General features: G+C 44.4%; 1 protein-coding gene across 3 annotated transcripts in view; it reads right to left on the reverse strand.

Moving 5' to 3' along the window:
- LOC147684032 (fetuin-B-like) overlaps positions 1–22191 on the reverse strand; it is a 168754-nt gene that overhangs the window by 75095 nt on the left and 71468 nt on the right. For all 3 annotated transcript variants that reach the window (XM_086944373.1, XM_086944374.1, XM_086944372.1), the window contains 3 exons: positions 17202–17289; positions 12695–12858; positions 6467–6574 (listed from right to left, as the gene is read on the reverse strand). In XM_086944373.1, coding sequence (XP_086800499.1) covers positions 6467–6574; positions 12695–12858; positions 17202–17289 — 360 coding nt within the window. The remainder of the gene's footprint in view (positions 1–6466; positions 6575–12694; positions 12859–17201; positions 17290–22191) is intronic.

The following is a 22191-nucleotide window of genomic DNA, read 5'->3' on the forward strand; positions in this document are numbered from 1 at the left end:
TTCTCAAGCCTCAACAACAAGAGGCAGGAGGCCTGTCAAACAAACAGCACATGCAGGCCAATGGACAGTCCACTGACTATACAAAATGGCCCCTGGCAAGTGGCCACATGGCACCTGGAACAAAGGTAAATGTTGACCTATGCAAACACACAAACACACACATTAACCAGACAAAGGAGGCATGGTAAAACAGAGAAAACATCATTAATTCAGCAATGCCAAAAATGAAAATCATTGGGCTAAAAATATTTGCAACAACACAGCACAAATACTTCAAGGGCATTACCCCAACAAGCCCTTTTCACTATTTGCATGAGAAAAAACATGAAATACCACTAAAAAGCTAATTTTGTATTTCAATCCAAATCCATTCATGGCCTAAATGCTGTAAACACCATAGGAACTCTTGTTTCATGCACCCATGACTAGCAATGGGCCTGCTGGCTGGAAGGCCAATTGGCAGACTAGGCACATATTGAATTCAATCGATATTTCAAATGTATTTTTAAAAAAGCATGTAAAAAATGTAGTAGACTATGAAACATTTTTCTTTTTCAAAAGAAAAAAATGAAATGCAAAAAAATCACTAGGCTCCTGCTGAAACAAGAGACCACCCTCTACAATACATGTTTAAAATCCATTACCAGTACAAATAAGTCCAGGTGCAAGGCCCCAATCAAACAAACAACACCACTTTTTCAACTTGTGAAATCTCAAATTCCATGTCTTTAAATCAAATGGGATATGCAGCAGACACAAAAAGGGATCCTCCCAGCTCCAAAGCCAAATGAAAAGTGACCAGAGATGGAAAAAGCACAGGGAGGAGCCTGCTGGACAGGAACAGGAAGTTGGAGACTCTGGGGTACTTCCTTCAAGTTGAAAACAAATTAAAAAATGAAAAAAGACTTTTCGCACAAATAAACCACTGCCAAATGTCAATTCGAGGAGTTTTTCAACTCCACATCATCAGTTGAAAGGTTTTGATGCTCCTTGAGGAGGGGATCTTCCCCAGATTGCAGTTGTCTTAGATCCTGCACGTTTGGGATTGCCTACAGCAGAGAACATCTGCTGGAAGTCGCCGGTGCACCCAAATGATGTCTTGGCCGCTGCAAAATCTCGCAGGAGCATGTAGCAGACTAGCAAATCTCATGGCACCCATGAACTGCCCTAAAAATGTCATGGCCGATAGCGAGCACCAGGCAAGTTGCTCCCATGGGCACAAACTGACGTTTCGAGCACGCGGACCAAAAAACCTCCGCTTTTTTGCGGAGTTTAACGATAACTCTGCAGTCTCCATGGAAAGTGGAGTTACCGAATTCCACAAATTGCACAAATGGAGCCCAGGCTTAAGTAGCATACACTGGAGTGGCATAGAGTAGAGTGGCATACAGTATAATGGCATTGGGGTCGATTCCGATCGGGTAAAAAGCGCTCTGAATCTTCGTACGGAGCGTTTTTCCACGTACGATTCGTACTCGTAAACGTCCCCGTACGATTCTGCAAGTACGATCCTAACCAAAAGTGTCACTCCGTACGACTCGTAACAAACTCCGTACAAATCACAAGTCCATAGGATTTGCATTCGGCTGACGCTTCACGCTACGTCGGAACGTAAATAGACTGCGTCATCCGTACCAGGAGGTATGATCCGTGTCGAAGACACTCCGTACGGCTCTTTCGCTATGAGAGCTCAAAACTGCAGTGAAAGCAGAGTCTGGCCCGTACCGCACCCCGGTACGCGACAAACAAGACATGAACCCCATCGTCCGTGTCATCCCAGTCCTGTACGCCCACCACCTCGTACATAGAAGCCGATGACGGCGCAGACGGTGAGTACAACGAACCCCAACAACAGAAGTATACCTGTATGCGGCGCCACACGCGCACATCACCATTGCACGCCTGTAATGTCGGGGTACGTTGCGCCACACGCTACCGCATATCACCATTGTAATAGTGAGACGTGCCGCACCTACGTCTTCAACCTCGGGGTACGGTACGCTACCGCATATCACCATTGTAATAGTGAGACGTGCTGCACCTACGTCATCGACCTCGCGTACGGTACGGTACCGCATATCACCAGTGTAATACTGAGACGCGCCACACCTACGTCATCGACCTTGGGGTACGGTACGGTACTGCATATCACCAGTGTAATAGTGAGACGTGCCGCACCTACGTCATCCACATTGGGGTACGGTACGCTACCGCATATCACCAGTGTAATAGTGAGACGTGCCGCACCTACATCATCAACCTCGGGGTACGGTACGCTACCGCATATCACCAGTGTAATACTGAGACATGCCGCACCTACGTCATCGACCTTGGGGTACCGTACGCTACCGCATATCACCAGTGTAATACTGAGACGTGCCGCACCTACGTCATCGACCTTGGGGTACGGTACGCTACTGCATATCACCAGCGTAATAGTGAGACGTGCCGCACCTACGTCATCGACCTCGGGGTACGGTACGCTACCGCATATCACCAGTGTAATAGTGAGACGTGTGGGACATACATCTGTAATGTATGTGTAAGTCTAAGTGATGTGTGGAAAACACACCCAGCAGTGCCCAGCAGTAGAGTGTGTGTGTGGCTAAGACCCCCAGCAGTGCCCAGCAGCATAGGGTGTGTGTGTGTTGCTAAGACCCCCAGCAGTGCCCAGCAGTAGAGTGTGTGTGTGGCTAAGACCCCCAGCAAAGCCCAGCATTAGAGTGTGTGTGTGTGTGTGGCTAAGACCCCCAGCAGTGCCCAGCAGTAGAGTGTGCGTGTGGCTAAGACCCCCTGCGTGCCCATCAGTAGAGTGTGTGTGTGACTAAGACCCCCAACAGTGCCCAGCAGTAGAGTGTGTGTGTGGCTAAGACCCCCAGCAGTGTCCACCACCATAGGGTGTGTGTGGCTAAGACCCCCAGCAGTGCCCAGTAGCATAGGGTGTGTGTGGCTAATACCCCCAGCAGTGCCCAGCATTAGAGTGTGTGTGTGTGGCTAAGACCCCCAGCAGTGCCCACCAGCATAGGGTGTGTGGCTAAGACCCCCAGCAGTAGAGTGTGTGTGTGTGGCTAAGACCCCCAGCCGTGCCCAGCATTAGAGTGTGTGTGTGGCTAAGACCCCCAGCAGTGCCCAGCAGTAGTGTGTGTGTGTGGCTAAGACCCCCAGCAGTGCCCACCAGCATAGGGTGTGTGTGGCTAAGACCCCCAGCAGTGCCCAGCAGCATAGGGTGTGTGTGGCTAAGACCCCCAGCTGTGCCCAGTAGCATAGGGGGTGTGTGGCTAAGACCCCCAGCAGTGCCCACCAGCATAGGGTGTGTGTGGCTAAGACCCCCAGCAGTGCCCAGCATTAGAGTGTGTGTGTGGCTAAGACCCCCAGCAGTGCCCAGCAGCATAGGGTGTGTGTGGCTAAGACCCCCAGCAGTGCCCAGCATTAGAGTGTGTGTGTGGCTAAGACCCCCAGCAGTGCCCAGCAGCATAGGGTGTGTGTGGCTAAGACCCCCAACAGTGCCCAGTAGCATAGGGTATGTGTGGCTAAGACCCCCAGCAGTGCCCAGCAGCATAGGGTGTGTGTGGCTAAGACCCCCAGCAGTGCCCACCAGCATAGGGTATGTGTGGCTAACACTCCCAGCAGTGCTCAGCAGTAGAGTGTGTGTGTGGCTAAGACCCCCAGCAGTGCCCAGCATTAGAGTGTGTATGTGGCTAAGACCCCCAGCACTGCCCAGCAGTAGAGTGTGTGTGTGGCTAAGACCTCCAGCAGTGCCCACCAGCATAGGGTGTGTGTGGCTAAGACCCCCAGCAGTGCCCAGCATTAGAGTGTGTGTGTGGCTAAGACCCCCAGCAGTGCCCAGCAGCATAGGGTGTGTGTGGCTAAGACCCCCAGCAGTGCGTGTGAAAGTAAATTAAATTGGTGTGACACCAAACAATCTCTTGGAGGCAGCGATCGAGCTGGATTAAAACGCGCACAGGCATTTCCTGTTTATTCTGCGCATTGACGGTACTGACCGCTACACTAAAATAGAACACATTACCAAGTTGTCCAAGACAGTGTGCCCGGCTGGGTTCACTGTAAGTAAATTTAATTTACTTTCACACGCATGGGTTAAACTCAGGATTACCCCAGTATAAGACGTCCCTCACTCCCAGTCCTGGCGAGACCCTCATTCTAAGGGTCGAAACGCCGTCGACGCACTAGGAAACGAACAAGACTCACACAGTGCCTATGATTGTATAGCTGCTGTTTTACAATTGATTTAAATAATTGCTTTGAGTCAAGTTTCCTCTTTTTGTAAATAGCCATAATTGAAACCTGTATAGTTCACTCAACTGTATACACGTTTTTTTGGTTAGCTCACAAATCACTTGGGACACATTGCACTTTGTATACTTTATTGTATGTCGCATTTTATTCATTTGTCATTTGAAATACAAAAAATGTTTTGAAACTGGTATGATTGTGTATCTCTCTTCTTGTTGCCACTCTCCCTTCAATACTTGGATTGTTATCAAGCCTTAGTTTATTAAGTAATTGATAAAGTGATATGCCACAGGAACCATTGTTTTCTGGATAAACGCATTACCCTGGTTCCGTTGTGAGTAGGGTTTCCCTTGTTCTCTTCTTTCGCAGACTCAATGTCAAGCATCAGAAAAATACACCCTTGTGGCCTCAGGCTAAGGGTGTAATGGAACTTCTTATGGGAACCCTAAAATGAATGATCATGCGCTTCGATGGAGGGAATCGAGCTGAGTCAGGCCTTATGGCAAGCCCATCATGCATATTGTTTAACTCCTCACTCCACCACCGGTGAGAGTCCTGCCACCTTCATGTTCAGGAGAGCTATAAGAACCAAACTACCACAGTGGACCACTGAACGAACCAGGAATGATGAAAAAGGTTGTGCTACTGACACTGCTCAAAAACATCAAATGAAGACATATGCTGATCGATCTCGGCTAACTCAAGTGATCGTCTTCGATGAAGGTGACTGGGATCTTGTCAAAGAAAAAGAGAAACGAAAAACAGATTCTCAGTTTGCTGTTGAACCTCTGAAAGTTAAGCATAAGGGACAGAAGATAACGGCTCACCATCCAAGAAAATCTATTACAAGGGATTTATCACAATTCAGACATCTGTCTCAACGGTCATAATCCCTGCAATCTCAGATGCGGCTGCTCTACCTGAAGACCCAGATTAGGCTTTAAAACCTGCACCCTCTGTGTCCACTCCAGGTGCAGTTCAACTACCTCATACCACGTGGTCTGGTCGAACTGTGCGAACATCTTGATGACTGATCGAAGAAATATAATGGTGCTGTTATATACCTTTTCTAAAAAACAAGGGGGACAAGTAGTGTCTTGGGACTGTGATCACTGGGACACTCTGGCTGTGGGCGGAATCAAGGAAAGAATTACATAGTCATTTGGGAGGTGTTCAGGAGTGGTTATTAATGGTTATGAGATGATGACGCAAAGTTCAGTTTGAATGTTGTACGCTGATGAATAAAGACGTTGGTTACGAGCTCCGTGAGTGGCATACTCTTGTGCATGCTCCCGTGCAAGGAAGGATTAGAAAATTAGGTTAAAATATGCTATTTCTATTGTTACCACTATTACTGAGTGCCAAATGAAGTATTTCTTTGTAGTTATTCCTTATAAAACATTTGTTCCGGTTGTAGAGCTGCCACTGGTAAGTGCAGCTCTCTCAGCTGTGTGAATTCCTGCTTTGCAATCTGATAAATGGCCCACATAGTACAAATGGCAGGGCCTGAACTTTTGGAACACTATGCTGGCCCAATTAATAATGCTTCATTGTTGTGAAGAATCAGCCTGAAGCTCTCACAGCCTGAAGCTCTCACAAGTCAGTTTCACATTAGCTGCATTGAGATAGAAAACACTAACCATTTTCGCTAAGCACATTTCTACTGGCGCTGTTTAGCTGGTCTCAGTCCATACAGAGGTGAAGTTATAAACAAATAAAAAAAACACAATTGAAACACACCATGCAGGTGAATTTCCTTACAATAAATTAGAAAGGTAGAAGTTCTGCCCACACATACCATTCTCCCAATTTAATGGATATGTATTTTGCTACAAATTCCCAAAATCGCACGTCCCTGCCTTTAAACTTATCCTGCTTTCTTTCCAGCTAATTGAAAGTAGTTACTAAAAATTAGCCCATACATAATGAACATTTTAGGCACCTCTAATGTCACCCTAGTGCTCACATTATTTTATTTTCAGGTACTGTTGGGTGATCCAATTACATAGTCGCACCTCATAGATATAGCAATCATTCAATAATATATAGTAGCAAGAGGGGTAATGTAGCAAGATTTTTTATGGAAACTACGTACAAATGTTGCCACCTATCCTAAAAGGGTAGAATATATTGTGATAAAGTACGATGCATTATACCATTTGAATAGAGGAGCTATCATTTACAAAGACTGCAATTTGAATTCTGCACTTACAGCTTGTTCATCCTCCAAGAAGTGACAGTCAGTAACATGGGTTTCTGATTTAGAGCAGTTTGTTTCCTTAATAACGAATTCCACAACATATGATAGATCAACCTCAGACTGAAAGAGAACAAATGCATGTGTCACTGATATTCAAATGAGGGAACACATCTAATGTACCAGGCAACATTTACAATTTTACTAAACCATATTGATTACAATTTGTGAAATTGCACTTAACCACGTTATACATTCGCCTTAGAGAGGAACCATATTTCCCTTTATTCACTGTGTAATTATGGTACCTACCCAACATCTATTATGAGAATGATCAGTAGTGATGCTGCAGTGAAATGCAGATTTTCATTGTAATTATAAACCCCACATTTAAGTTCCCTATAACTAAATCACACAGCCTCAATTGTGTCTCACCTTATGACCTGCGAGGTAAGTGCTGACAACTCAGAGCCCGATTACAATGTGGTTATGAAAGCGTTCCCACCTAGGGCCCGATTATGATGAGGTTAGAAAGGCCTCCTAACGGCATTTGCGCCTTCCAAATTAGATCAGGAACGTGTTTTCCCGACTGAGGGCCTGATTACGGTGCATGTTCGGAACATAGGCTCCCATAGAAGTCAATGGGAGCTAAACCAGATTGTATCTGGAACCATCCGGTTGCATCTTACTCGATTGGTTGGACTCTCCCGATCCGAGTCAGTTGGAAACCATTTCCAAACTGATTCGATTGGGAAGATTTCCTAACTGCATCATAATCGGGCCCATAATGTTAAAATAAGAATTAGTAAGACTTCCTCTTCACAATATCCAAAAATTGCAAAACTGATGTATCAAGTGCTTAAGTAAAAACCAGTCTTGATGTTCTGTTGTGCTTGGGCGATTATGTGTGGCAGCTTTGTAATAATTAGTTATCTTTAAAAGTACATAAAAATAAAGCCATTTTAATTTTCATTCTCAATGTGGACTTCATAGCAGAGACACCAATCCAGTCTTACTCTTTTAACAATGCATACATGTGAGAAATTGGGTTGTTGGTTGAGTGGGCTGTTAACCCTGCTCAAGCAACAGTCGCAATCCCTTCCTGGGTGAACCACTAAAGTTACTAAAGTTACTAAATTAACCTGGGCTTACTCCTCAGGTACATTGGTACAAAGCAACCAAGATTAACCTAGAGGCAACATGTAACCAAGAGCGTGGCTTCTATGTCGTTCTTTACTTTTTTCAGTAAAGAACGACATAGAAGCCACACTCTTGGTTATTCAAACCCTTGCTTTTCGAACATCCGTTTTACCGAACGTTAGAGCGTAGAACATTGAAAGACAGGCATTGTTATTCCTGATGAAGGGCTTGATATGCAGCCCGAAATGCATTGGATATCATGTATTATAATGATGCCTCATTGATGAAAAATATGAAACTACAAGTCATTGAATATGCTTTGATTAATATTCGTTGAAAAAAGAAATAAATGAAGTTATAAACTGTGTGGAATCCTCTGTTTACAAGAGGAGAAAATAGTGTTCCCAAGGGGATGGTCCCAGTGACCCACTGGAATCACATATCGTGCTGAAGTGAGTCACCCACGCTTCCTCTCCTATGTGAAGCTCTAAAGTAGGAGATCTTAGTCACTAACAAGAAAGGGGGCAGGCATTTATCTCTTTCTAAAAGGCCCGGGTATTATTTGATATTGCAGCTGCTCAAAGAGCATCCCAAGCTTCCTCTCTTATGCTTTGTAGTCTGGTGTTTCTTGGCTTTCTATACTGCTTGCGCAGACTTTGTAATGCCCTCAGATCTCTTGGCGTGTTTGTAAGGGGCTGCATGTAGATTTTTCAGGGACTGAGTAGAAGCAGCATCAAACCAGCGAGTGACAGGTGCTTGACTAGAGTGTGTAGGGCAAGTCATTAAACTTTTTATGGACCCCAATATTGCCCCAAAGGCCTCTGTTTAGTCATATTGGATCAGGATTATTATCTAGACAGGTAAGTATTTCTGTTTTCCTCTCTGGTATTACCCAAGGGGAAAAATTCATTTTTATTGATTTTCTCCTACTTAAGGGTATCAAAGTTCCTTTGCTCTTATATGCTTGGGGACCAATCTAAAGATGCCCGTGAGGGAGGCATGATCGCTGATGCTTGCCCAGTTGGTTTCTTTGTGCACTAACAAGTCACTGAACCCCCCTGAGGCTTGAATGAAGTCTATGTTTGAGGCATTATTTGGGTTCCCAAAGGTCTTTCCTAGTTGCTCTGTCTCTGGGTTGTTTTTATTCAATATAACTAGATTCCTCATTACTAAAAGTCTGTTAAGCTCATTCCCATGTTACAAAAGATAGAGGGGTTGAAGCAATAGAAGACCACACTTGCTAACAATATTATTATGAGATGAAAGTATGATATTTTTAATGGTGCAAAGAACCTTGGAGTACGACCCCTCTCTACTCTAAATGGAAAGTTTTCCCAGGCAAAATAGCAGGCAATGGTTCAGCACTTCAAATTAGTAAACATATTGTATAAAGTGCATACAAAATTCAGCAAAAGTATGTTTTAACAATCACAGTAATCAAAATGCATATGTATGCATCTAATAAACAAAGTAGATGTTGTGGTTTTCTTCCTTCATTCGTTCTTTATTAATTTCTTCTCATGAAAAAATACATCAAAGAATAGGAGATAAAATCCAGTAGCTGATGAGCTTCAAACACACAGGACTTCTTCAGGGCTTTAAATTATGCATGAGATTGATCACTTCTTTAATATATACTCTCATTTAAAACACCCAAGTCTTGTCAATTCATACAGTATAAGAATTAGAATACGCTTGTTATTCTATCATGTCACATTCATGGTGTCTGCTTCTAGTCATATTATATCCTGGTTGTCCTCTAAACCACACCAATCTGCTTACCCCAACTTCTACCTTAATCCTGCGATGTTGCATGTCATGAACTTAACCCTCACAGTGTCAGATATCTTTCACCCAGTCTTGCTCTGATTCATCAGGTCTTTTTGACTCAACTCCCTTCCTTCAAACAGATTGCCACATCGTCAGTCACACTCTTCCAGGCCTTCCAGAGGGGAAAATCTATTGTGAAAGCTCTGTCCAACAGATGTGTAGGGCGTTCGGCTCCACTGACTTTAAAACTCACACCTTCTGGCAAGTTTGGAACTTTGTTCCTATGGCTAGGTGCAAAAAGTCACCCATGCCCAAAGAGAAAGCGGAGAAAGAGAAGAGTGATAGAAATCCTAGGTGAAGGACCCACTCTGCTAAAGGAAGACCACTCTTTGTCCTCTGCCCTCACACAACCCGTAGGATGTCATGCTTCATCATTGGGCGGTGCTACTCGTAGGTGCAATCCCCTACGGGCTCCCCGAAGGGTCACTTTGTCGGAGATCTTTTAAGGACTGCCGGATGATGCATGCGGGTGTGTGGAGAGTGGGTCCTCTGTGGAAGGTGAACGTGATGCGTGAAATAGTGTAGAAGATTATTAAAGGGTCATCATGCAGCCAGTGTAAAACCGATGTACCATTAGCAGAATCTAACTGCCAAAAATGAAAGTTTCCCCTTGTGGCATATTATGCCCGGGTGTCGTTGGTCGTAAGTCGGCATGTTTCAGGCCTATGTTGCCATAGGGTCAAATGTGCTTCTTCAGGACCAGAACTAAAATTGTGGTGCATGTGAGACAAAACATAAAATATACCCTCCATGTAGATCAGGGCAGTAACCTGTATACCCTCACTGTGGTTACAGTGTAATGATGCAGGCCGCTCCTGATCAGTACCTAAAAAAGAAAAAACAGGATAGATAACAGGCATGTGCATCAGTAAAACTTGATGCATCATTAGTGTGCCACACCTGTGTGCACAACAACCACACATAAAAAGAGAAAGTTCTGGTCCTGAAGAAGTGCATTTGACCCTTATAGCCAAACACAACCATATGGACACCACAATATCGGCGTCATTACGTTGTCAATGTAAGTAGAAGTGAAGATGGAAATGTAGATCTATACTTCCTTCCATGTAGTTAACAATATATTCATAGCTGATATTTATGGAGTAAATATGTGTGTAGGTTGGTATTTTTGTATTAGATGTAGTGACATACAACCCTTTCCATTTTGTAGGACATACTCATAGCCTTCCTATCAGCAAAGGCCCTTCATGTTTCTGTGGTCCACAACATCTTCTTACTATGTCAGATCCCTTGGCTACTCCTTGTAAAATTCAGGATCAGGACTAAATGCTTAGTGCAGTCAGGTTTACCTGTAAGTCAGGTATGCAAGTATACACTATTAGGAACATATGGACATTTCTTGTCAACCATCTTTCACTGAAGGAGGAAAATATACAATCAGTGAGCCACCTCCCTGTTCCTTTCTCAAAATAATGAGAATGATAAAACTGCTTCAATAGCTCCTGTTGAAATAAAAACATAACCTGCTATTCCAAGTAGTTTGCTACCACACTATAAAGAAGAGGCAACACTACAAAGGATAGTGGGGGTGGATCCTGGGGGCTACTTATTTTACTAGATGTATCTGCAGTCATTGACAGCATCTAGTCCTCCTTTATCAGACCTATAAATCAGGCACAGGGCTTTAGATACAGGTATAGCCCTTAGAATTGGGCTACATAGCTAGCACTAATTATTCACAATTGATTCCAAGTGTCAAGGTTGAGGACTTTTTCACATTCTATTTACCAGACCACCCTTCTGTCAAAAGGTTTGAAATCACTGACTAGCAATTTCTTAAAAATGAGCTCTACAAAGTCCATAATGTTGTTGAGCAAGAAAAAAAAGCACCTCTTTGCAGGATGAATGCTCGGCCACAATGAGTAGTCATCGAGCACTGCTTTGAGAAACCTGTGCTTGCCTGCTGATCATCTCTCCTAATGACCTTACTTGGAGTACTGTCAAAAACTCTACTTCAACACAGTCAAATTAAATACAAATTGTTCTTTCTTTTCCCCAGCAGATTGGTGGATGCAACTGTATGTGTTTCCTGAGTGATGGTTTATGACAAATTTATTTATCTTTCAAAGCTAGTGTGGGTTTTGCACAGATTACAGCACTTTCAGATCAGTGCTGCACTTCTATTAAAAGTGAAGAATTATGATTACATTACACAAACTCTTGTTCAACCTCATTGTCCTCCTGTGGTTTAACATGCACATGCATAAAGGTAGGATTTTGCGAGTCCTTAATTGCGATAATTAAGGAATCGCAATTAAGGACTCGCAAAATCCAATGCTTGTAGGAATAGCTATAATTCATACATATTCCTTATTTGCGACTCGCAAATTGTGACTCGCAAATAAGTAATGGCCCATATGAATGAATAGGAAATTGCATGCGCAATTTGCGAGTACCAATAGGTACTCGCAAATTGCGCATTCAATTTTAAGGGTCAAAAAGACACCCTGTTGCACCTCTGAAATTGATGTCTGCACCCATGTTACACACACACATTCCCCAAGGGCATGTGTGTGTGTAACATGGGACTTTGAAAAATACACTTTCGTGCTTTTTTTCAAAGAAATCGCAATTTACCATCACCTTTCATTTAGTGGTAAATTGCGATTCTTAATTGCGAAATCACAATTCTTTTTACTTTATTGCATTGCATTTAAGAAAGCACAAAAAATTGCGATTTCTTAAATTGCGATGGGCAAGATGTTTCATGCATCTTAAAAGCTAACTTTGCGATCGCAAGCGGAGGATTTGTACGAAACGCACCGTTTGCGATCGCGAAAAGCTTTGATGCGTGTGCCTGCAAGTCCCTCCACTTTGCGCCAAGGACTTTCTGTGGCACTGCACCAGAACTGCTCGAAGTCAAACTGTTCAAATATTCAACTTTTTGCAGCTTGTGGTCCTCCGCCCATCTCTTCCCTGACATCTTCCTTCTGTCGGGAGAGGGCTGTGGTGACACTTTTTGTATCTAAGCTGCCAGAGCAGGGAACAATCTACATTTATTTTTGATAAACCTTTAGAGATTTGAAAAACTTTTAAGTACTATTTGATCTCACCCCTCTGGAGTTGTTATGATTCTCATGTAAGCCTGTCCACATCCTAAAGTACAGCGAGAGTTTCGCAGGCGCAGTAGGTAGTTTCTTATGAATACTAACAAACAAATGAAAAATAAATAATGTATCATGTAAAACAGGATAACAGTTCTGAAGAATGGATCACCTTTTGTGGTCTAGTGCGAAAACATTTTGTAGTTACCTCCATGTATGCGAATTCTGCCAGATACACCTTGTAGTAATGAGTGTTATTACTTTCTTTGTTGTATTTTGCAACCATTTTATCAGCTAGTGGTTCGTAGAAAGCAGGATCTTCGCACAAAGTGGAGCAGTCTTCACGTATTGAGGAATTTAAAGATAGCGCATCTGTGGAGGAGAAAAAATCTATTATTTTGTTCTCAGCTGCAGTACACATGCTACATTATGCCAATTTGTATAGTTGGCATTACAATACATGCATTTCTCATGTATAGATCATGCTACAATGGAAAAAAGGTAAAGATATAGCAGTCTGCGGAGTTAGATTTTAGTTCACATGTTAAGTTACTAAACATCATATTTACTTTTGAGATGTCAGATCTGTTTTTTTTAATCCACTACCATCTCAAAATGGCGTTCATGTTCAATCGCATACATGCAGACGACATCTTGAAATGGAACTGTTAAGGGAGTACATCACGCAGTGACAGGGGTTTAACTCTCTATAATGCATCCACCATAACAGCGCAGCTGGCACTAGGCAAGGTTCTCTCCACCTGCTCCCTGGATGTCAGGGCATAACACATTCCATATGATGCACTTAACACTCCAAGGATTAAATCACCCTTAAAGAGGCATAACATAGAATGTACATAGGCCATAACACACATCCCAAATAAAGGAAATTCTGAACATAGTTTTAATATGAAAAAGAAAACAAACAAAAGAAAATTGTAAAATGCACGACTAGCACCCTACAGGTTACACTTGTACTTCCTATAAAAGTATGAATCTGTGTGTGAACAAAATGTACACAATATAACTCAACTCAGGAGTACACTGGTATTTCTCTCAGCAGGACAAACAAATCACAAAATAGTCCCTGAAATAGGTAAGGCTCCTCTTGTTCCTGACTCTAACACGAGGTGAATCCAACAGTGACGCTTGCTCACCATCGACACATGGCTTGGAAATCTCTGATACACTAACAGTCTGATCCACTTACGAAGGACCTTTCTCCAAGTGTGACATACTCCACACCTCTCCATTCACCAAAACTACCACATTCTTTTTGACCTCAGATGTAAGGAATGGTCCCACAAACTTAGATTCCCCTTTGGCAACCCTCCTCGACTTTTTTCGCCTACACTCATTTGCCAACTTTCAAAACCCTGTGAATGGCTCCACGTTTGGCATAACACTCCTTGTGTTTATTTTGCTATGGAGCCCAGTTGCCCACATGGGACTTCACTCTTTCCTTCTTCCACTCCAACCACATGGGATTGAGTTTGGACCCAGCCACCCTTCCGTCTAAACACTGAAAAGGTGAAATATTTGCAACACTGCTAGGAGTGGAGCGATGTGCTTACAGTTTTTCTCTCAACATTTTCCTGGGAGATCTTCTCAACCTTACAACTGCCGGAGAACAATGCCTCATCTGGCCATTCATCTTCTCCACAAGGCTATTGGCCTGGGGAGCATATAATGCAGTGCGGCAGTGCTCAATAGACAATTCAGTCAAAAAGCTCTTCATTTCATCAGAGACAAACTGAACACCATTGTCAGTGCTGATTGTCTCTTAGGAAATCCATCACTTGTAAACACATCCTTCAAAAATTCCAAGGCACTTTCTGTAGTTATGGAGACGCGCAACCGGCTGTAACCCATTTGGATATATTGTCTACCAATACAATTACATACCTTTCATTTAGAGACAACAGATTAAAGGGCCCCGCAATATCCATGACAAGCTTACACTAGGGCTCATGGTTCAGGCACCTCCAAAGGAGACAACGGTACAGCTCTCACCACCTTGGATTTATTGCTGTTCGCGATCATCCAACAATATCTTACAAGCGCTTTGTCTGTCCGGACCGGGCCACCAGTAACTCTCCCTGATGCGCCCCTTGGGGAGATTCCTGCCAAGGTGTCCTTCATAGGCCAAATTCATTATTTTGCTCCTCAATCCACTAGGTGGAATCAACTGGTTCACTCTGAACAACATGTTATCAAAGATGCTCAATTCCTGCCTCACCTCTCAAAACCTCTTCCCCTCTGTGGACATTAACATACACTCAGGCCAACCTTCAACCACATATTTCTTCACTTCACCAAACAGTGTCCCTGTTACACTCTTCCTTCCATTCTGTTTCAATCATGACCGACTCCTTCGGCCCCATGACTGGAACCTCCATCTCAGGAAATACTTGCTCTTCCAAAGGGCTTCTGGAAAGGCTGTCAGCCGCTGCATTGAAAATCCCTGGTAGATATTCCACCTTGAAATGATATTCTAACACGCCCTCCACTCATCTCTTGATCCTGGGAGTTGCCCTTTCAGTACCCTTGCATGTAAACACTTGGACCAAAGGCTTGTGGTCAGATCTTAACGTAAAAGCAAACCCCACAGAAAATGTCTGGATGGCTCAGACACACACAAATGCTTCATGAGCAGTGACAGAGTATCTCTCTTCTACCCCTAGAGAACGTGAAGCAAACACTATGACTTTCTCTTCACCATTAACAATTTGAGTAAATATTTCTCCCAGTTCTTTGAGACTAAAGTAAGTTGTTAAAATTGTTCTCTTTGTCACATCAAAATGTCCCACTTGGCATACTCTCAATCTCCATTTTTATTTTAGATAAAGCTCTTGAACATTCATGCTCAAATGTGTCTCCTTCTTTAAGTAACCGTCTCTAAGGTATCATAATGGAAGCAAAACCCTGAACAAATTTAGAATAGTAGGCGGTCAATCCAAACTTAGCTTATCCAAAACTTGTTTTAAACTGGCATCATGACTTGTCCCGTCTTTGCCAAAAACAACAATATCATCTTGGAAGAACAAACATTACTAACCCCTTCAAGGACCCTCTTCATCAATCTTTGGAAACGTGGCTGTGGGGGGCTAAACCGAAAGGCAACCTTTTGAATCTGAAAGCTCCTAAGGGTGCAACAAATGAGTGGGGCACACGACTCTTCATGCAGCTTCGCCACAGATAGGCCCATGACACTGAAAACATTTGCCCCCATTAAGTTTTCTTCCATTTCATCCATGGCAAAATGTGGCCACCAGCCTCAGGAACGAATTTCAGAGGAGGGGGCATGTTTCCAGCTGCCATTGTTTCAGACTTGGCATGCAACAAACTATGAGAAAATAATGAATTAATAAAACAATCTAAAACAACCAGCTAAAATAATGAATTAACATAAGTAGCTCATACAATAAACTAAAATAACTTTTTGCTGGTCTCTTTAATATGTTGCTACTTAATTTTGTTGCAGGGATTCTGCTTGGAACATGCCTGGGTCTACAGAACTTCGGTATGAAGGGACTGAGTCACCATACCACATCAGTACCTATGGGCACAAATCAGACTAGCTTATAGTGGCTCACTTGCTCTCCTAACCTTTCCAGAGAAACAAGTGATTTGGCACCCCAAAACACAACACTATAGACCCTCTTAGGGATCAGGGTACTAGTAGGTTATCACGTTTAGTTCTCTCACTCATGCACGTCCACAATGAATGAAAGAGAGACGAAAAAAAGCATACAATGTTTATTGAAACTATTGTGCTCTAGTAGTTAACAATTGTGCTGCAATTGAAAAGCATATTCAGGTCAACAATGTTATTAGCATAATTGATAGACCATACACAATAAAACGCCCTGTCAGATCTGCAGAACGGTTACAAGTCTGAGGGATTGCTTCAAAATTACTCCAAATGCCAAACACGATCATTGGCTCACGTTGCTCAGTTCCTTAACTTTGCAACACTAGAGCGCATCTCAAATGCGCCACATTTACAATTCTAATACTGCTTCCTTTGTTGTGACCACTAGAGCACGTCTACACTCCCCGCTGCCTACGCCATCACGGAACAAAAATATTGTCGCTTGGGCACGCTTAATGCTCGTGTTACCCTCCAATTCATGAGCACTTGCATGCGCACCTCCTACCGGCTTCATCCAAATTTCTGTTATAGTGCTGCACTACGTCTGGTACAAGTGCTGGGGTAATGCACCAGGCCTCGCGTCAATGACAGATTCCAAGACTAACAACAGGTATGCGAGCACCAAACAGCCACAATTATCCCCCTGGTTACAAAGAGGTGTTGCTGACCGTAAGATAACGCATAGGAACCAATCCCTCAAAGATTAAAAATTAGTCCATAATCTTTACTTACACATCAGCACGCTCACCATTATGGCTCAGTTCTTCTATTTTCAGCACAGACACAAAAACAATATCACCTCAGACAGGGTTCATGGTGGATGCTTGCAACTAGGTGCCAGTGTTAAGAGAGCACTTCACATGGTGACAGGGGTTTAATTCTCTTTAATGCATCCATCAGAACAGCGTAGCCAGCACTGGGCTAGCTTCTCTCGAACTTCTCGCAGGACATCAGAGCATAACACAGTCCATATGATGCACTTAACGCTCCTAGGGTTACATCACCCATAAAGAGGCATAACATAGAATATACATAGTCCATAACAGAAACAACGCCATACCTGTGTTGAGGATACAGTTATAACCGTACAGTTTGACTCTCCTCCAAGGCAAACTCAGATAGAGGATCGCTTTACACTGTCCATAAGTCTGTAATAAAGGTTTGGCAAGTTAGGCATAGAACATAAATATTTTCTTTGGATTTTGTACAGCTTTATTTTTTTGTTTTTTGGTGTGTGCTAATATAACATATATTGGCATTATTTTTGGAAATCAGTCTCTAGAGACCTCTAGAGGCCTACATTTTGAAAGGCGTTGGATATATTTTATTTTTTAATTTATTTATTTATTTATTTGGTAATTTGGTAATTTTGTATAGCGCAACAGCTGCATCAGCAAAGAGGCGTCCCGGCAATTGTAGCCAAGTCAACAGAGTGCAGAAGCTAGACCATAGGAAATAGAAGAGTTTTAATTGCTTTTCGAAAGGACAGAAGGCAGCCTAGACGGCGGATCTGCACAGGGAGGGAATTCCATAGTTTGGCGGCAAAGTACCGAAAGGACCGACCCCCAGCTCTAAGGTGCTTCCCCCGGGAGACTGTAGCCAGGAATTGCTTGGCCGAGCCCAGCAGGCGTGTGGGTACATAGGGGATCAGCAGATTAGACAAAATCTCAGGGGAAGACCATTTTAAAATTTTGAAGGTCAGACAGAGTGCCTTAAATTGAATCCTTTGAGGCACAGGCAACTAGGGCAGGCGCCGCAATGCGCCCGTCACAGAGCATGTTCTAGGGAGCCACAGAAGGACTCGGGCAGCTGCTTTCTGGACCCTTAAAAGGCGTGAAACTTCCGCCTTGTTGGCTCCCATTAAAAGTGAATTTATATAGTCCAACCTAGACAAAATAGTTGCTTGGACTATCAGCTGGCGGGTGGGTGAGTCAAAAAAGCCTAGCTTAGGTCCCAGACCCCAGAGGAAACCAAAGCAGGTGCCAGCGATCTTCTTGGTGTGCTCTTAGAAACCAAGATTAGATTCGAACTAAACCCCTAAGTTTTTTGCAACCGCCTTAGGGGTGGGGTCACTGCCCAAAGAATCCGGCCACCAATGTATGCTCCAGAGCCCCTTGTCTTTCCCCACCAGCAGCACCTCTGACTTGTTGGCATTGAGTTTCAGGCAGTTGGTGGCCATCCACTGCGCGACCGCTGCAAGGCCAGCCTGAAAATGCTTGGTGCCCCGAATATGGTCTTCAGAGAGGGACACCACCAACTGCGTATCATCGGCGTACGAAATCATGGTCAAACCAAAGTCCCTTGCTACCGCCGTCAGGGGTTGAACATAGAGGTTGAACAGGACCGGGCTTAGTGCTGAGCTCTGAGGAACTCCCTGTTTGCTGGCATGAGAGAGGAAAGGGGGGGCCGCAACCTGAAATGATCTGTCAGATAGAAAAGAAGGAGGAGGAATCACTCCAGGGCCGGACCTACCACCTTCACCTCCTCCAAGAGGCGCAGGAGGATCTTATGGGAGACCATGTAGAATGCAGCGCTGAGGTTGAGCAGGATGAGAGCCGCAGTCTGCCCCTCATACAGGATGGTCCGTAGATGTTCACACACTGCTACAAGCGCGGTCTCGGTGCTATGTACCGGGCCGAACCCGTTCTGGGAGCGCTCTGAGGCACCAATGTTGCTCAGGTGGCCAGAAAGAATGTTGTTAGCGTGGGCCTCAGCGATTTTTGCGACCAAGGGTAGAAGGGATATGGGACAAAAAATTTCCGGTTTAGTTGGGTGAATGTTGTTTTTTTTATTTTTATGGTTTTGAAGATTTTAAAGTAATACTGTAGTCATTAATTGCATGAACAGTTTTTAAATAAGCAACCTGCTAGCTTGCATTCTCTTTTTGTCCGTCAGAAGAGCTAAATGAAAGGGTGTGCCTTTGATGTATGTGTACGTATGTATATGCTACAGTGATGGAGATCTCCAGTAAGAGGTGTGTTCATTGTATTCTTGCATACTGTCGGACATGTTGCCAAGTACATATTTAAAACATTATCTCACCTAGCTACGACATTGTAGACATATTTTTTATACTAAGAGATTCTTCTATATGTTACCGTAAAGGCCACATTTTAGTTCAATACCCAAGAACCAGGAAGAGGAAACTTCTTTCAGTTTGTGATGAATTTGATCGCACAGTAGACCTGGCAGCATTACTTGCACTTTAAGTGAACAGCGCTTTGAAATATGCAGCACTATAACATTTTTATTGTAAATATGCAATGTATTTTCAAATTGATTAAGTGGTTTTGAGATTGTATGGATTTTTTAAAAACATTCCAAGGAAATATGTTGAATTAGTGACAGAAATCGCACACAGTACTCAAAGTATCCGGTTGTGTTGGTATTATTCTACAGTGGTTTGTACAATGTTGCGAGAAAATGCTGTGCTAGGTGGTTTAGAAAATGAGTCATTAGTTGTGTGGCCTGCACAAGCAATGGGTTTACATTTGTCCTCCACTGGAAACCAAACACCCCATTGTAGCTCTTGACTCTCATAGGGTAGTGAAGCAGAGCAGTCCATGGCCTACTCAAGGGAGATGGTGTGGGCTAGTTATCACCAGTCACAGATATACCACAATAACATTCAATAAATGATTATCCAGTCTGTACTTTTTCTTTCAAAAAAGGAACAGTACATTTATTACACACACACTACTCAAAACTAAGCAGCAAATCACAATTATACACAAGCTGATGGACATACTTCTTGATGACATTGCATACTCATTCTCACCCCTGATTTGTGTACTAAGCATGACTTTTAGTAGAAATACCACAAAATAAAAATATCCCTTGAAGAGCAGGGCATAACATTTATATTTCTTTCAACTCAATGCAATTGATCACATTTATAATTGCACTAATGTGCAATAACCAACTTTCACCCCTAGAGGCTGATCATCCAACAAGAAAGTTCACATCAAACCTCTTTACGCCACAATAACTACAGCCATAGTCTTAGCCTCTAGAAGACACAGTACTCCCAGCTGAAGAGCAAAAGCTCCAGCTTAGAGAGTGCTTCAAAATACCAGGAAAATCCGGGCAGGTTACTCCTTTGGAGTCCCACCCTATTTAGGGGCCGATTCCGAATTCGACCAAGGGCTCCGAACCATGTTCGGAGCCCTTCTGACCGAATCAGTCAGTCCCGGCCGGATTCCTTCCCGACCGAGCCATTCCGATAGGCTCGGTCGGGAAGGAATCCGACTCGGATTTCCGGATTACGGAAGGCAGGCTCGGAGAGCCCGTCCGCTGTCCAGAAATCATCCAGTACTCCCCCGGTCTCCTCTGTGCGACCGAGGGAGTACGATGGCAGCTTTTCACTGCCTTTTCGTGCCGGTCTGTCCAGCACAAAAAGGCAGTTGGAAGCTGTCTCTGGGGGCCCCAGCAGGGCCCCCATGGGTGTGAGGCAGCCGGATGGTGGCCTGGGGCACACCTATGGCGTCCCTCCATTGATCCCCGCACCTAGTGGCAGGCACCTTGGGGTGCCCACCACAGGGTGCAGGTATGAACTGCACCCCTACTTTCAGCAATGCAAGCATGCTTTCCGGTCTGAAAGCATGCTTGCATTGTAAGGTATACGAATGCGACCGAACCCTGTTCAGTCGCATCGTACTACCAGGGCTGTAAACGATGACAGCAGGTCATCAATTACAGCTCCTGCCCGTTCTGACATCGGAATAGGCCCCTTAGTGTGGAGACTCCCGATATACTTTTATGGAGATGCTACACTGCTGCTCCAGCTTCATCTGTACCCTAGCAATCACCTGGTGGTACTCCTGGGCCACCACACACCAAAGTGCTGTAAAGGGAAAAATGCAGCCAGGCCCTGCAGGCCATTATGGGGCACTCTTCGCACTCGCTTGTGCATTTTATAGCAGTGGCTCTCCTGCTGTGCTGGGAAGAGCCGCTTTCTTTTCCTCTTTCCTTTTCTTTTTTTCCAAAGCGCTCCTACCTAGGCACCCCAGTGCATTGGAAACATTTGGGGCAGCTTGGTGAGTCCACCCCCAGCTGCCCCACCCATCTCTCCGCACAGGCAGCACAATGGTGTGCTGCCACGGGAGCCGGCAGCAGCAATTTGGCCTGCTCGCTCCTGTGAGCAGGCAGGTGATGGTGGCTGGCTCACCCACTCCCGGACATGGGAGCAGGGAGTGGAGTGGGCCTGTAAAGCGAGGAGTCCAGCAGATCTCCCCCTATGCATTATTGGCATCGGTCCCAGAGATAGGCCCCTCTAAAGTATTCACGGGGCACAACAGCACTCCCTCATCGTTCTTCTTCTTGGGGCCCAGGGATGGGGTCCTGGGCCACTCCTGTCTTTCTGGGGGAGTGTGACAGCACTCATTCTGTACATTGTCTTCAAGGAGCCTGGGGTAGGGTCCTGGGCCCCTGCCCATTTTCGCATGGGGAAAGCACAACAGCACTTCCCCACAGCTTACCAGTTCTTGGAGGCAGCCTCTGGGCCCTGGAGTCCCACGGGCTTCGTCACCAGCTCAGAAAAGGTCGAAGGGTGACCAGCTTCAAACCGCCATAACTCGGGCCCGTTGGTCCAATTTGGGTGATCTCTGTCTCATTTTCCTCCTGTTGGTGAGCCATCTGTAACTCTTTCTTCAGACCTCCTGGCCTCCAAAGGTGATGAACTTTGCAGGGGACTGGTTTCACTGGCTCCATGTGTCAGCCTTTCACTTTATTTTCATTGAGGCCCCTCCTCATTGTGCAGATGCCCAATATTTCCCCCAACTGGTCCTCAGCGGATGCAAGAGTAATAGAATCCCTGGTCCTGAGAGAGAGCCCCACTGGTCCTGTGGTCAATCAGAGGCAAAGTCCATTATCCAGATGGCAGTCAAAGCGTTCTTCCTTCCAATTGACCATGGCTTCTACCTCCAGTCCCAGTGTTTAGCAGAAGAGCACATTCAAGGGAGAGGTCTTTCCCCTGTGCAAGTCCTTTTAAGTGGGAGCAGGAGTGTCCAACAGAGCTGCACCTATGTCCTATCCTGAGGGGCCACACCACA

The sequence above is a fragment of the Lissotriton vulgaris genome, chromosome 11 (assembly GCF_964263255.1).
Source record: "Lissotriton vulgaris chromosome 11, aLisVul1.2, whole genome shotgun sequence".
Classification (NCBI taxonomy): Eukaryota; Metazoa; Chordata; class Amphibia; order Caudata; family Salamandridae; genus Lissotriton; species Lissotriton vulgaris.